The sequence below is a fragment of the Telmatherina bonti genome (genome assembly GCF_933228915.1).
Source record: "Telmatherina bonti genome assembly, chromosome: 5".
Classification (NCBI taxonomy): domain Eukaryota; kingdom Metazoa; phylum Chordata; class Actinopteri; order Atheriniformes; family Telmatherinidae; genus Telmatherina; species Telmatherina bonti.
Genome location: NC_136623.1, coordinates 5,696,469 through 5,712,475, shown reverse-complemented (window position 1 = coordinate 5,712,475; position 16,007 = coordinate 5,696,469). Strand labels below are relative to the sequence as shown.

At 43.8% G+C, this 16,007-nt stretch overlaps 1 protein-coding gene across 1 annotated transcript; it reads left to right on the top strand.

Moving 5' to 3' along the window:
• The first annotated feature begins 15 nt into the window (after nucleotides 1-15).
• On the top strand, nucleotides 16-3,135 carry nudt17 (nudix (nucleoside diphosphate linked moiety X)-type motif 17). Its single transcript, XM_079240816.1, has 9 exons — nucleotides 16-28; nucleotides 1,354-1,435; nucleotides 1,769-1,888; nucleotides 1,959-2,142; nucleotides 2,226-2,251; nucleotides 2,324-2,416; nucleotides 2,519-2,617; nucleotides 2,694-2,830; nucleotides 2,905-3,135. Exons 2-9 carry the CDS (start codon nucleotides 1,361-1,363, stop codon nucleotides 3,068-3,070), a joined length of 900 nt encoding a protein of 299 aa, XP_079096942.1. The 5' UTR covers nucleotides 16-28; nucleotides 1,354-1,360; the 3' UTR covers nucleotides 3,071-3,135.
• The last annotated feature ends 12,872 nt before the right edge of the window (nucleotides 3,136-16,007 follow it).

Here is a 16,007-nt window from a genome sequence, read left to right as displayed (position 1 = left end):
TCTTCAGCTGGCGGTTCCTTCCGTTTCTGTGAGTTTTTGCAGCTTCTGTCGCGTCCCTCCACAACTGAATGATGTGTTCTAAATCATTTCAGAGGCAGCAACTTGGTACAGGGGGGCACGGAATTATGTTCTATAGGCATTTTCATTGGAATGTACAGTATAGACTTATTTCTGAGAAATGACGCTTGACATGAGCGTTAGCTACATTAGCTCTGGTTAGCTACATTAGCTCCGGTTAGCTACATTAGCTCTAGTTAGCTACATTGGCTCCAGTTAGCTACATTAGCTCCGGTTAGCTAAATTAGCTCCAGTTAGCTACATTAGGTCCTGTTAGCTACATTGGCTCCTGTTAGCTACATTGGCTCCAGTTAGCTACATTAGCTCCAGTTAGCTACATTGGCTCCTGTTAGCTACATTGGCGCCAGTTAGCTACATTGGCGCCAATTAGCTACATTAGCGCCAATTAGCTACATTGGCTCCTGTTAGCTACATTGGCTCCTGTTAGCTACATTAGCTGTGGAATGTTTGTGTCTGTGCTACATTTACCAGTTTTGTGCAACTTTTGTTCAAAATTCTTTTTATCCTGGACACAAACCTGCTTCTTAAAACTACAAAAAATTAATTTTTAAGGATTTTAATCTTTAAATGCAGTTTTATTTCATGCATAGCCAATTTACTTTTTTAGTTTAATAACCTCACAATAACAAAAACCTAATTTTCCCTTCATGAAACTTCCCACCCTTATTTAAGAACAAATAAGCAATATTTTACCTTAAATATACATTTGTTTGTATATAAACTTGTGCATATATAACATGCATGTTATGTTGAAAATATATCAATTATAATAAGTGCTACTTTTTAACGTATTGATTAATTTGGTTTTTGTTTGGAATAAAGAAATGTCTAAAACTTAAGCTATATTGCAGTTTTTAAAAGTACAGATTTTTTTCTTGTTTAATTTATTTGCATTTTTTTAAACATATTTACTTATTTACAGATGCTTTAAAGCCACCAGATCCCAATGAATCCACAAAAAAGCTTCTGAAGTGACGACTGATGTGAAGTCAGCCTGAAAATGATTTTGAATAACTTTAAAAATGGTTTCATTTCTAGATTTAATATATTTAAATTAAAAACAGTTAATTATTGGGGCAGTTTCAGCGTATCCATGGTTACTCTTCTTATTGATCAGATTATTGAAAGGTTTAACCTCCATCCGTCGATCTGATTGGAGGTAGTCCAGGTAAACGGACCTGGAGCGTCCTGGAAAACCTGTCAGTCGTCGTCTGTGTTTCCTGACGACAAACGGGAACGCTGTGACGGGGAATGATGCTCTTCCTCATCCCGCAGACGCAGCATGGAGAAGGTTCGCAGGGTCCTGGTTCACGTCTACAGAGAGCGAGCGGCTCCCCAGCAGGTCCAGTTTGTTCAGGTGGGTGCAGACCAGCAGCTCCCAGTTTGGGTCAGAACCAGAACCGGTCCAGTTCTGGAGGCTAAGAACCAGTTCTCCAGGATCCTGGAAGGACTTTCCAAAACTCCATCAGACCCATTCAGGTCCTGGTTCTGGAGAGGATCGGTTCTCCGTCAGACCTGTTCTTGGGTCATGTGATCTCAGCCATTTCGTTTCCATGGAGACCACCATCAGCAGCTGGATCAGCTGCAGGTCCAGATCTTTCAGGTCCTGATTCTGGTCCAGAATCCAGTTTTCTGTCTGATCTTTGGGACCAGATCCAGTCTAAACCGGTTTCTTCGTGTCGTGTCTCAGAGCGTAACGGGTCTCTTCGCCGACTGCGATGACGACGACGAGGTGGCGGTGAGCTGCTCGCTGGACAGTAACCAGTTCGTCGTGTCTCGCGGTGCCGAAGGACGACAGATTCCCCTGCAGGTCAGGACCCGGTCCGATTCTCTGCCGTCTGTTCAGCGTTGGGTTCTGTAACGGTCCGGTTCCCCACCAGAGACCCGCCTTCTGTCCCATCAAACACCTGTCGGCCGCGCAGGCTGCTGCCATCCCGTTGGACGTCCAGCGTCGTGGTGTGGACGTGGGCGTGTCCGTCCTGCTGCAGACGGCCAATCAGAGGCTGCTGCTGACGCGGAGAGCCAATCAGCTGCGGACGTTTCCCAACGTCTGGGTCCCTCCAGGTCCGGCCTTCCCTCGCATCTTTCCAGAACATTCCCAGACGGGCTTTGTGCTTTTTTAACGCCCCTGTCATCTCCTTCGCCAGGCGGCCATGTTGAGCCGGATGAAACTGTGAGTGGGTTCCACATTTCCCGCTGCGCCTGAACGCAACTCCGACTGAAGATGTCTGTACTTCCTGTCCAGCTGCTGGACGCAGGACTCCGGGAGCTGGAGGAGGAAACCGGACTCCAGCTGGAACCAGAGGAAGCGTCGCCAACGCTGCTGGGACTGTGGGAGGTGGGACAGTGACATCACGACATCATCATGACATCACAACATGACATCATCACGACCTTCCCTCACACTCCCGCCTCTCCTGCGTCCCTCTGTGTCCACCAGTCGGCGTTTCCCGCCATGCTGTCCAGAGGACTTCCTCGGAGACATCACATCGTGGTCTACATGCTGCTGCGCTCCTCCCTCACACACCTGCAGCTGCAGGTAACGCCGCCGCAGGTGAGTCATGTGACCGACCCGTCTCTTCTGAATGTCTTTGCCCGGCGTCTCCGTCCCGCAGCCGTCTCTGAGTCCATCGCCGGCTGAGGTCAGCGCCTGCGTGTGGGTGGACGTCCGGCTGGCGCGCGCCGTGGTGGCCGCCGTGGACGGAGAGGACGGAGAAGTTCGCCTGGACGCCGATCTGCCCGCCAGCTTCAGGTACGCCGAGTTCCTCGCCCAGTTGGCGTTTGATGTCTGGCGGTGTGGTGTCTGACGTCCTGCTGTCCGTCCAGCGCGTCCCAGGTGTCAGCAGACGGCGTGCTGACCGAGTCCTCGCTGCCGCTGGCGGTCTTCGTCACCCGGGCGCCCAGCAGCGGGCCGGACGTGGAGCGGGTCAGTACCGGAACCAAGTACGCTCTGAAGCTGTGGCTGAGGACTCTGAAAACACCCGACACCTGACACCCCGACTTCCTGCAGTGGGAGGGACCAACCTGCTGTCAATCATCTGAAACCGAACCTGCTTCCTGTTTTTCTGTTTAAACTCAGGAAATAATAAAGTTCTGTTTGATGTAAAATCCCGTTTCCTGTCCGAGTGGTGGTCACGGAGGACAGACGCGCCGTTTTCGTCCTCCCACGGCGGTGACACGCTGAACAAAGCGCTTAGCGATCGCTTGTTCGACATGGAGCGATACCACAGGAAACCACTAGAGGGCAGCGCTGACTCCCAACCAGGGAAAGGAGAAAACCAGAGAAGAAGAACAGGAACTGGACAATGCAAAACCCGACAAGCTGAAGAGCAACATCCTGCAGGTTTTGCTGTTTCCCTGCTACAACCCACTTGATTTAAATAAAAAGGTTCTCCAGCAACATGTCATCTTCTGCACCTGCCTTTCAATGAGCTGTTGATTTGGGTCAGGTGTGTTGCAGCAGGGAAACACGTGTGCATCCAGGCCACAGGAATCCTAAAGCAGGGGTGTCCAGCTCCGGTCCTCAGGGGACACAGTCCTTCAGGTTTTCATGTGACTGCTCCAACACACCTGTCTCAAATGTGGATTTTTATTGGCACTTACATCTATTTCATTGGAGTCCAGTGTGTTGGAGCTGGAAAGCATTGAAAACTTGCAGGACAGTAGTCCTCCAGGATTGGAGCTGGACACCCCTGGACAACAGATGCAGCTGGATTTCTTCATGTGGTTTAGTTTTGGGGAAACAGCGCCACCCGCGATTTTAATGTTGTAGTGATTGAAGGCAGATGGCCAAAAGCGGTACTGCACCTTTATTTATTTACCGTCATCCTCTGATGTGTTCAGACCTTTTTATTAAAAACTGAATTCACAAAAGTCATTTAGGAGACTAAGAAAAGGAACAATAAGTAAAATTTTGCAAAATTATAATTTAGTGATATAAGACAGATTTACTTTTCATTTCATTGAGTTGAAGAAAAACAAATCAAAATATTTCTGATGAAAAGTGGAACAAAATACCTACAGAAAACACCTGACTGTAGCGGAAAAAAATAATTACACACACACACACACACACACACACACACACACACACACACACGAGAGACAGATCTCCAGTTTGATCACTTTTTCTTTTCTTAACAAATCTGGTTGCAGCAGAGAGGAATCACACCTTGTACCTCTCACTTGTGGTTTGATACTCTATCAGACTATGAAGTTTTTTCCTTGGGTGTCAAAAATAATTATTCATCCTGAAATAAATCTAAAATTAGCATCTCAAAATCGTAATATTTAACATCCAAATTTGGTATCTCCATAAGCAGCAGATTTTAGGTTAGACATATCGCCTGAAACAAATCCATGAAAACCTATTTTATTCTCAGTATTTAGAAAAGAAAAGAGATTAAAACTCAGCATTGGCAGTGCAAGAAAAAAAAAGCAGTAAAAAATATTGAAGTATTGACAACATCTATGTAAGGTGCAGCATCTGAAAGTTTTCCATCCCTAACCAAATGTCACATTTTTAAATCCCCTGGAGTCGAAGCGTCGGGTCGCCAGCGTTCATCATCTCGGTGGTTGGGACTCCAGAACTTTAAGCGCCGTTCTAGAACATGACAGTATTGATGCTGATCCCTGATAAGGAGATAAACCGATTGATGTATTTGTAAGTATTAGGATGTGAACTTTGATCAGTTATCTAAACAGGTAAATTAATGGACGTTTGTCATACATCCGTTCCTTCACCTGAAGAGTTAACGGCTCTCTAAGAACGTCCACCCGTTCTTTAAAACCCATCAATCTGAGCTGCTGACACCAGACGGACACTCCCTGATGATACAGAGCATTTAATTCTACTTTTACAGGACAAAGTTCACGAGAACAACAAATGATGTCATCAACGTATTTTTCCAGTTGTTTATACAAACAAATAGTCTTTCCTTTCTAACTCGGACATTTAAGCCCAAAGACGTGATGCGGAGTCAAAAGATGAAAAGAAACCTGAAAAAAAGACCTCAACAGGGTGAATGAGACAGTGTCCCAGCGGCGGTCACACCTTCAGCCAATAGAAGACCAGCCAGGATTGAGTCAGGTCTTCAGGGACGATGAGTCACTGCTGTCCTGTGGGTGAGTCCAGCGATCCAAAGCCAATCTCTCTGGAGTCTTTACATCTGCATATCCAGGCTTTTCACCAGTTTCCTTCAGTACGCTTGGCAACGTGGCTTTGTTGGAACGGCTGGTTCCCTCTAACGGCAGAAATCTGGACGAGTCTTTCGGGACTGAAATGCTTCATGTAGGAACAAAAAGGCTCAAAGAATATTGTCCAGCACAAAACAACCAAATCTGCAGAAAAGGTTGAAGATTTTGATGTGCTCTGCGGCAGAACCAGAACCTTAAAAAGGCTCGTCTACCTGTAGTGGAGCTGAGCCGATTACTTTCAGCTGGTTTAGTGATGGTTGAACATCGACTTTATTTATACACCTCTTTCTTTCTTTCATCGTTTACACAAAGAAAAAATACTAATTTTCTAGTTCTACTGTTCACTACACCATAGATGAAAAGAAGCAGGTTGAAGAAAACTTAAATACCTGCCCCTTTCTATTAATCACCTATTTGGTGCCAGAAATAACACAGCTAATATTCACATAAAACAAAAGAAAATAAAATGGAGATAATACAAGTTCAATTTTCTATCCTCTAAAACAGCAATTCATATTTTTAAAACAAAATAGTTTAATAATTTAACGCCTGCAACAGAAATACACATTTGTTTTATGGTTAATCGAGCACATTTGGGTTTGAAATGCAGCCCCCCCCCCCCCTTCTAATTCTAATCAATCCTGAAGTTACTCGGGTGAAATTTTGTTTTTATTATTTATATCTGTAACAACTAAATCCTTCATTTTCAGTAAACCAGATAAAACCTCTGGTTGCTATACTTTAGCATATTTAGCAAGTTTTTTGAAAGAAGAAAATCATTTGTTTACAATGTTGACTGAGTGGGACCACAGTATAAGTGGATTAAACATGGAGCCGTGCATTAGATGGTTATAATGCCCTTCGCGGAGGAAGCCGCTGTGTGTCGTGGCGTTCTAGACTCTGGTGTCGTGCATTATAACTGTCTAATGCACGGCTCCTCGTTGTTTAATCCTTACATAACAGTAACAGGCGATCTGATGGGAAGTGGACGAGTAGCAGAAGACGCCGTTTGACCTCAGTCCTGACAGACTAACTGGAGTTTGTTGGGGTCACTTGTTTCAACTAAAGCAACACGGTAACAAACAACAAAATAACAAAGCTGGCGAGTTTCTTTCTTCCCAAAGGAAAGAATAAAAGAAAGAAAACCCAGATCCCAAATCAGTCTGCTTGCTCGCTGGGGTCTGTTTGAATCAGTGTCGGTTCCAGAATCAGTGTACCAGTTCACGCCGTTCCGACTCCACAATCAGTGAGGGAAGCCGGACAGCACATGCATTTGAGCTAGTGGTTCCCTTAGCTCGCCACCAGTTCACACTGGGAATCCATTCTGGTTTTAGAAAATTCCATCTGGTTGGTGTGACTCCTGATCCAGCACCGTCACCAGAAAAACCTGGCAAAAATCTCATGGACTATCTCCCATGGATAACATTCCACCTCACATCAACTGGTTCGAACCACGTTCAAGACGGTTCAGTTGTTCGACCAGAGAAAAAAAATCAGATCCAAGGTGTTTACAGCTGTGAGCAACTTATATCCCACAATAGTCACCTAAAAATACCTTAAAGCGCTTTTTTTTTTTACATCCATTTTCATTTAATAACATTTTCCAGTTCTCACTACTACGAATAAAATACAATAAAAAACAACAATTTGTTTAGAAAAACAAATATACAAGCAGTCATAGTGCTCTGGAGGTGCTCATGAGGCTACATCATCCCTTCCCGCACAGGTGGGAGAAATGCACTAAACATTTACCCTTTAAATCACCATGGCAACAGATACACACATAATCACACATAATAAAATTTTTCCACACAATATAAACATTGACTTAGAAAAATAACATCTCCTGTTACAAACTGAAAACAAATCAGTTTTTACAAAATGAGGTTGTGTATGTAGCAGCAGTAGCCTTGCCTGGGAAGTGGCTAGGCTAACATTAGCAACATTAGCATCATGCTACAGTAGTAGGCAGTCATTGCAGCCATTTGGCAGCTTTTTCTGACTTGTATCTCATCACTCTTCACACTTTCCAGCATAAAAAGTCGTTTTTACAGGTAACATCTAAGGACTCACCGTCACTCACCGTTGGGACAGTGGCAGGGTCTCTCTTTGGATGTTATGTCTTCTCTGCTGATTTTGCGACTCTACAAGGTGTAAACACGACAATATAGTCGTCCCCAGATGTTTAACATCCTTAATAATGAAAAAATACTGTTTAAGGGAACATTTAGATCTCTTACCCCATGGATGGCAATCGATTCAGAATCAGGTGTTTCCCATGCAGCCATACAGGAAGCGGCTAACAGGAAGTCACTAACAGGAAGCAGCTAACAGGAAACTGCTAATAGGAAGCAGCTTACAGGAAGCTGCTAACAGGAAGCAGCTAACAGGTAGCAGCCAACAGGAAGCTGCCAACAGGAAGTGAAAGCGAGGACCAATAAGCTGAGGTCTTTCAGCTCCTCTAAGAGGATCATGGGAAATGTAGTGCTGACACTTGATCAAGGGGAAATATATCCATTTCCACCTTTTAATACATTGAGTCATTTATTACAGAACCAACTTTTTTAAACCAGTGGATATTTATTTCTACTTAACACACAAGTTGTGCCAAATGAACTAACTTAAGTATTTATCTGTGACCTCGCAGCAAAAAGGTCGCTGGTTCGAGGCTCGGCTTGGGGGAGGGTCAAAGGGTGGCCTTTCTGTGTGGAGTTTCCATGTTCTTCCCGTGAATGTGTGAGTTCTCTCCGGGTTCTTCGGCTTCCTCCCACTGTCCAAAGACATTCATGTTGGGTTAACTGGTTTCTCTAAATTGTCCCTAGGAATGTGTGTGTGTGTGTGGCCCTGCGATGGACTGGTGACCTGTTCAGGTGTACCTGCCTCTCGCCCAGTGATTGCTGGGATAGACTCCGGCTTCCAGGGACCCTGAACTGGACTGATTGGTTCAGATAATTGATGGGTGAATTTATCTAAAGGTTCCAGTTATATGTGATAAAACTCCATTTTAAGGCCTGGTTACTGTCAGCAGCTGTAGTGGTGCAGGAGCTCCTGTGGTCAGGCAGCAGACAGGAATCAGACCCGTGTACCTCTCACTGGTGTGATACTACGGTTGACACGGTGGTCAGATTTATAAATAGTCTGCTTTCGTTAGATTAAAAACAGGATTAGCTTCAGGTTTAGGTGGATGATTTTGTCTACCTCTGTTAGTGCAGGCGGCACATTAAACATGAAACAGTTTCCGTTTATGTGATGTGCTGCAGGTCACCGCAGCACAGCAGAATATTTTTTCATGCTTCACCAAGTTGGCAGCGATAACCACTAGACTGATACCAACATCAGCACAAACCGATACTGAGTTGATTTTATTGATACTAAAAGACTTGAAAACTGTCAGAATTATCATAAATGAGGAGGATAAAGTGGTTTTTGGTGTTTTCGGTTCACAGCTGTGACAAGGTGTTAAAGATAACACAAAATCTGGATTTTATGACACAAATAATAACTTAAAATGTGCTTTTCAAGTGTTAAAAAAAGTACTTAATTCCACAGATTTACCTCTTTGCTCATTAATTTGAATAAAAACATAAAACATTGGTACATGCGATGCCAGCCCTTTATTCACTCAGTATCAGATCAATATGAAGTCTTGCAGAATCACCGGCTTGACAAACAGAAACCTGACGACATGATGAAAATGAGAGTAAATCTACGTGTTTGTTTAGAGATGATGAAAGTAAATCCAGTAGAAGCTTGAAGTGTTACCATAAATTCCTCGGCCGCCTCGCCTCGCTCCACGCCTTCATCTTGTCTTTCTGCCTTTGTGATGCTCTTTACCGAGCTGAAAAATAAACTTGGACTTTGGATGAAACGGAAAACAATGAGGATCAGTTTTCAGGTGAAATTTTCCTGCAGCTACACAATAGAGCAAACTGGGACACGGTGGATGCTGCCAAACTGATCGTTGATTATTAACATCAGCTGGAGAACACTTCCACCACGTTGGAAATAAATCATTAAATATTAGACTATTGTTTGTTTCTAAATCAATATGATCCGTTTAATTACATTCAAATCAGCTCAGACAATTTAATAGGTTTAACACGAGAAATAAAATCTAAGCTAGAGATTTAAGCTTTTAATTTTTGGAACCAAACACGAGGCTATTATCATGAAAAATGAACATGAGCTAAAATGCTTTTTACAGATATGAAGATATTTACAGAAATGTAAAGTTCTGTTAACAGCTGCATGGATGAGCATGATGTTCTAGATTATCTGAATATGACAGATTACTTTACTTTCTATCTCAAGTTTTTTGTCAAATTATCCTTCAGAAAGGCAGAAGAAACTTCTCTGAAAATATCCAGGAAACTTATATTTTCTTAAGTTGTCAAAAATCGGAAAAAAAAAAAAAGGAAAAAAACAACACAGCAGCTAACGCTATGCTAAAGCTAGCAGGACTAGCTACCGCTAATAATTACTGCAGTTAAACAGACTAAAAACACACGTTCTGCGTTTTATTATGTACATAATCACATCTTCATCCAGGTTCTGCACCCAGATTTCAGTCGTTGCGTCTGGATTTATATTTCATAATGTGTCAAACTCAGTCACGTTACCTCATCAACACATTCCCCCCAAAACAGATTAAACAACACAATATTGATCATAAATCACATAATAAAACATTAAACATTAATACGGTACTGTAACTGTTGTGTTTATTTTACATATGAGTAATACCAAAATATTACCTGTAGATACGGAAACATTAGTTTATGATACTTTTTCATTGATACCGATATCAATACTTACAAAAATTTAAAATGACAAAATAATTAAATACAAAATCCATATTTATTGCATGGAAATAAAATATATGATGAATATGACATAAAGCGCAATAATCTGCATGAAACCAGTAAAATATCATCAACAGCAGCATGATTATGACATCATAACATCACAAAGTCATTACATCATGACATCACGACATGACATCATGACATCATGACATCACGTCATTACATCACAACTTCATGATATCATGACATCACGACATCATGACATCATGACATCGGGGAGGCTGCCATGGTCATGTGACACAGAAGGAAAACACCTTTCTGGGCGTCGTATGCAATTTTATTGAATTCAACAAGAATCATGTTGAGTATCAGCAGAGTGGTATTGACATATTCAGAAAAATATCGGATCCAGGATTTTGAGTGGCTGATATCGACATATCGACATACCCATCCTTAGTTTATGTGAAATAAATAAAACATCCATGTGATGAACAGTCATACAATCTGATAATTATGATTAAAAAAAACAACGTTTTTGGCATTTTCTCTGCGCTGGCCGCCATCTTTACTGGGTGACTTTGTAAGTTCCCGTTTGGTTCATCGGTTTGTTCAACTCTCCCTGAAAAAGATGAAACATGGATGAGTTTATCTTTCAAATCAATATGTTTACTGAGCAGGGAAACTGTTTGCTCGTCCTGCCCTCTGAGGTCATCGACTCGCTCCTGAATGACTTTATTTACTTGCCATGTTTGAACTAGACTTTATCCAAAATACAACATTTAAAACGAGATTCTGTGGACGATCTTTCATCCAGTTAGATATGAAGGAACGGTCCTGTACAATATGAGCTCAAGCTAAAGTCAACACACACTGAGTGTTTGCTCCTGTTGCTGTGGCGACGTTTATCCCATAACATACAAGCATTTAACGTTTTAAACTTCAACTCGTCAAACACGAGATTAATTACAGATAACATGACCAACACACACCCACACACACACACACACTGCGCCAGACCTGCAGGGCTCACAGAACCAGAACCCACCTGAGTCTGGACTGGACCCTGTCCTTGTGGAGACGCATCAGTTTACATGTCCCAACGAGGACTAAGGACTAAGAGTCAGGTCTACATGAACTGAGAAACAGGATCTGGAACCCAACAAAGACCTGAACCAGGACCCGAGAGATCCATCTGGACCTTCATCTGATCCAGCTGCTGTTGGCCGAAGACCCATCAGACGGTCTCCATGGAAACGTGGCTTCAAGAAACCGGAAAAGGCTGAGGTCACATGACCAGAATGGGTCTAATGAAGGGATGGAAATTCCCCAGAACCAGGACCAAAACGGGTCTAATGAAAGGACAGATCCTCCTCAAAACCAGGACCAGAACGGGTTTAATGAAGGGATGGGTCCTCCCTAGAACCAGGACCAGAACAGATCTAATGAAAGGACAGATCCTCCTGAAACAACGGCTGCAGCCAAATAGAACAACGGCTGCAGCCAATCAGAACAACGGCTGCAGCCAAATAGAACAACGGCTGCAGCCAATCAGAACAACGGCTGCAGCCAAATAGAACAACGGCTGCAGCCAATCAGAACAACGGCTGAATCGGCAGCCAATCAGAACAATGACTGCAGCCAATCAGAACAACGGCTGAATCGGCAGCCAATCAGAACAATGACTGCAGCCAATCAGAACAATGGCTGCAGCCAATCAGAATAACGGCTGAATCGGCAGCCAATCAGAACAACAGCTGCAGCCAATCAGAACAACGGCTGAATCGGCAGCCAATCAGAACAATGACTGCAGCCAATCAGAACAACGGCTGAATCGGCAGCCAATCAGAACAATGACTGCAGCCAATCAGAACAACGGCTGCAGCCAAATAGAACAACGGCTGCAGCCAATCAGAACAACGGCTGAATCGGCAGCCAATCAGAACAACGGCTGCAGCCAATCAGAACAACGGCTGCAGCCAATCAGAACAACGGCTGCAGCCAAATAGAACAACGGCTGCAGCCAATCAGAACAACGGCTGCAGCCAATCAGAACAACGGCTGCAGCCAAATAGAACAACGGCTGCAGCCAATCAGAACAACAGCTGCAGCCAATCAGAACAACGGCTGAATTGGCAGCCAATCAGAACAATGACTGCAGCCAATCAGAACAACGGCTGAATCGGCAGCCAATCAGAACAATGACTGCAGCCAATCAGAACAACGGCTGTAGCCAATCAGAATAACGGCTGAATCGGCAGCCAATCAGAACAACAGCTGCAGCCAATCAGAACAACGGCTGAATCGGCAGCCAATCAGAACAATGACTGCAGCCAATCAGAACAACGGCTGAATCGGCAGCCAATCAGAACAATGACTGCAGCCAATCAGAACAACGGCTGCAGCCAATCAGAACAACGGCTGAATCGGCAGCCAATCAGAACAATGACTGCAGCCAATCAGAACAACAGCTGCAGCCAATCAGAACAACGGCTGAATCGGCAGCCAATCAGAACAATGACTGCAGCCAATCAGAACAACGGCTGCAGCCAATCAGAATAACGGCTGAATCGGCAGCCAATCAGAACAACAGCTGCAGCCAATCAGAACAATGACTGCAGCCAATCAGAACTCACGTAGAAGACTGGTGAGAAAATGTCGGAGAATGAAGTCGTTCGGACTTACGTAATCCCGACCGTTGACCCCGTCAAAGCGGCTGTGGGTGGTGTACAGGGGGATGTCGTCCCTGTAGGCCGGGTTCTCGTAGGGACTGAAGCTTTGGTTTCGCCGTCGGCAGCACAGCCAAACCAGCTGCAGGAAAGAAGAAAAGATTTTGTTCTTTCACACGAAGCCATATGGCGTCGGGCACGAGTGGCGTTCATACGAAGAAGTTTGACTTACCAGACCTACGAGCAGCAGGAGGAGCAGAAGCAGAGCGACAGCAGCCAGGACCAGCAGAGCTATCCCCCATCCTGGAACGCCGTTTGCAGCTGGCGGCGTGGTCGTGGACTGGCTGGTGGTCTGGCTGCTGGTCTGGCTGGATGCCGGGTCCAGGGTGGTGATCGTGTTTGGGTTCTCTGAGGGCGCTGCAGCAGACGAGTTGATAGCCCCGGTCAACCCATTCCCCGTTGCCATGGTAACAGTATCAACAGTTGCACCAATGGAGGTGTCAGGGGAGACAGAGGAGGGCTGTTGTGTGCTTGCTGAGGTGTTACTGGTGGCACTGGATGGGACTACATCTTGACTAGTTGTGGCGTTACTGGGAGTAGTTGTGGCGTTACTGGGAATAGTTGTGGCGTTACTGGGAGTAGTTGTGGCGTTACTGGGAATAGTTGTGGCATTACTGGGAATAGTTGTGGCATTACTGGGAGTAGTTGTGACATTACTTGGGGTAGTTGTGACATTACTTGGGGTAGTTGTGACATTACTGGGGGTAGTTGTGACATTACTCGGAGTAGTTGTGACATTACTTGGGGTAGTCATGGCAGTACTGGGAGTACTTGTGGCGTTACTGGGAGTAGTTGTGGCGTTACTGGGAGTAGTTGTGGCGTTACTGGGAGTAGTTGTGGCATTACTGGGAATAGTTGTGGCATTACTGGGAATAGTTGTGGCATTACTGGGAGTAGTTGTGACATTACTTGGGGTAGTTGTGACATTACTTGGGGTAGTTGTGACATTACTGGGGGTAGTTGTGACATTACTCGGAGTAGTTGTGACATTACTTGGGGTAGTCATGGCAGTACTGGGAGTACTTGTGGCATTACTAGGAGTAGCTGTGATGTTACTGGGAGTAGTTGTGGTGTTACTGGAAGTAGTTGTGGCGTTACTAGGAGTAGTTGTGATATTACTGGGAGTAATTGTGGCATTACTGGGAGTAGTTGTGGCAGTATTGGAACCAACTGTGGAGTCAGTAGGACCTGGTGGGACTACAATGGGACTGGTTGTGGTTTCGCTGGAACCACTTGGGACAGCAGTGGGATCAAGCGTTGTACCAACTTGAGCAAAAATTGTAGAAAAACCTATAACAAACAATCAAACAAACAGAATAAAAAAATCAGTTTTTGTAAAAACTGGTTCTCAGTAATCAATGAACAGTTTTCTGTTATATCCAATGGGAAACTGTCAGAATTTGACTGCTAGGGTGAGTACACACACACACACATGCGCGTATATATGTAAATAGTAGTGTATTTGTGTCATTACTGGGAGTACTTTGTTCATTCATTCATTCATTCATTTTCTGAACCGCTTAATCCAATTCAGGGTCGCGGGGTCGTGTGTGTGTATATATATATATATATATATATATATATATATATATATATATATGTATATATATATGTGTATATATGTATATATATATGTGTATATATATGTATATATATATATATGTGTATATATGTATAAAATCAAGTTGAATCAAAGATACTTTATTCATCCCCGAGGAGAAATTCAAAGTTCAAGCCAGCTTGTCCAAGGTTTGACATACAGACATGTAACATTAAAGACAAAGGAATAATAAAGAACCAAGTTGAAAACTTAGGCCCTGCAGAGAACAGATACATTAGCCTGTAACTCCAGGCCACGCTACAAATGACGTAGTCCGAAGATACAGAGAAAAAAAACCTCATACACTGAAGCACAAACTAAAACAAGGACACACAAAGTCCAGGAAGGCGGAGAGTCATGTGGGAGGGGACCGGGGGTGGTTGAGGAGGGGGGACAGAGCGTCTATGGACATCTCTTCTTCCGTTCTCAGGGGGGGTTGCGCCGGCCCAAGGCTGTTGGGAAGCCGAATCCAGATATGATTGTTCCAGGCGAGGAAAATAATTTGCCCACGGCCTTGAGTCCATAGCAGGTCTCAGGCTGGCAACTCCAGACAGCCAAAAGGGGGGGTAAATTTCTATCGATTCTAGAAGACATCTTCTCCATGTTGTTATTGATTCTGCGGACCAGCTCCGGGACCTCAGCCAAATAACCAGTATGGACCAGACTGGTATCCTGCTTACGGTCGAGTCCGATCAACGCAAGAGTCTGTGCACTGCTAGCCCGGCACATACTGTTACAGAATTCTAGCAGCCTGCCAGTTGTTGCCAGAATCTCACGGGTCTTGAGGTAGATCAGGACTCCACCAGCACCAATCAGCAGAATCCCGATCACCAATAATCCAATTATATATATATATATATATATATATATATATATATATATATATATATATATATATATATATATATATATATATATATATATATATATGTATGTATAATTGGATTATTATAAAGAACAAATCCACAGCTTCACACTTGATCCATGATAATTAAAAAAAAAACAGAATGTTTTCTGTTCCTTATATTTTAAAGTTCTTTTTTTTTTTTTTTTTAAATTGCACAACTGTGAAAGTTTTCATTTTGATAGCATGAGCAAATAGTCTTGCCAGGTTTCCTGACTATGGTCGTATCTCTAATCCCTTTTGTTTTGTAATATAAGGGCTGCAGGTTGGTGTTAAAATCAGCCTCTATCAGTAAAACCGTCGGCTGCAGGTGACCTTTAACTGTCCAACTTGCCACGTCCATCAGAGGTTACACCTACTGTAAATATACAAACAGTGATTCAGCTGATCACACTGGTAGCTTGAATTGTGCCGATTACATCATTCCATTTGTTTTAGCTGAGATGTGTTTGAACATGATAGAAGTTGTCCTAAGTGCTTTTGGGGCGACCGGCAAGCTACCAGAACTGCCCCAGCAGACAATCCGCGAATTATTACACAAAGATGGGGGGATGCCATGACAGGTATCCTGCAGGCTGCGTTGAACTGCAGTGTCTAAAGTAACCCTGAATCAAAGCTAACCCCAACTGTGAGCTACCCATGACTGTAAGCTAACCATGACTCTGTGCTAACCCCATCAGTGAGCTAACCCTGACTCT

What these genes read in the sequence shown, in the direction of transcription:
- nudt17 (XM_079240816.1), top strand. Translation starts at nt 1,361, where the DNA reads ATGGAGAAGGTTCGCAGGGTCCTGGTTCACGTCTACAGAGAGCGAGCG. An exon ending in GACGACAGATTCCCCTGCAG is followed by an intron (nt 1,889 to 1,958) that starts GTCAGGACCCGG and finishes GTTCCCCACCAG; the next exon opens with AGACCCGCCTTCTGTCCCAT. An exon ending in ATGTTGAGCCGGATGAAACT is followed by an intron (nt 2,252 to 2,323) that starts GTGAGTGGGTTC and finishes CTTCCTGTCCAG; the next exon opens with CTGCTGGACGCAGGACTCCG.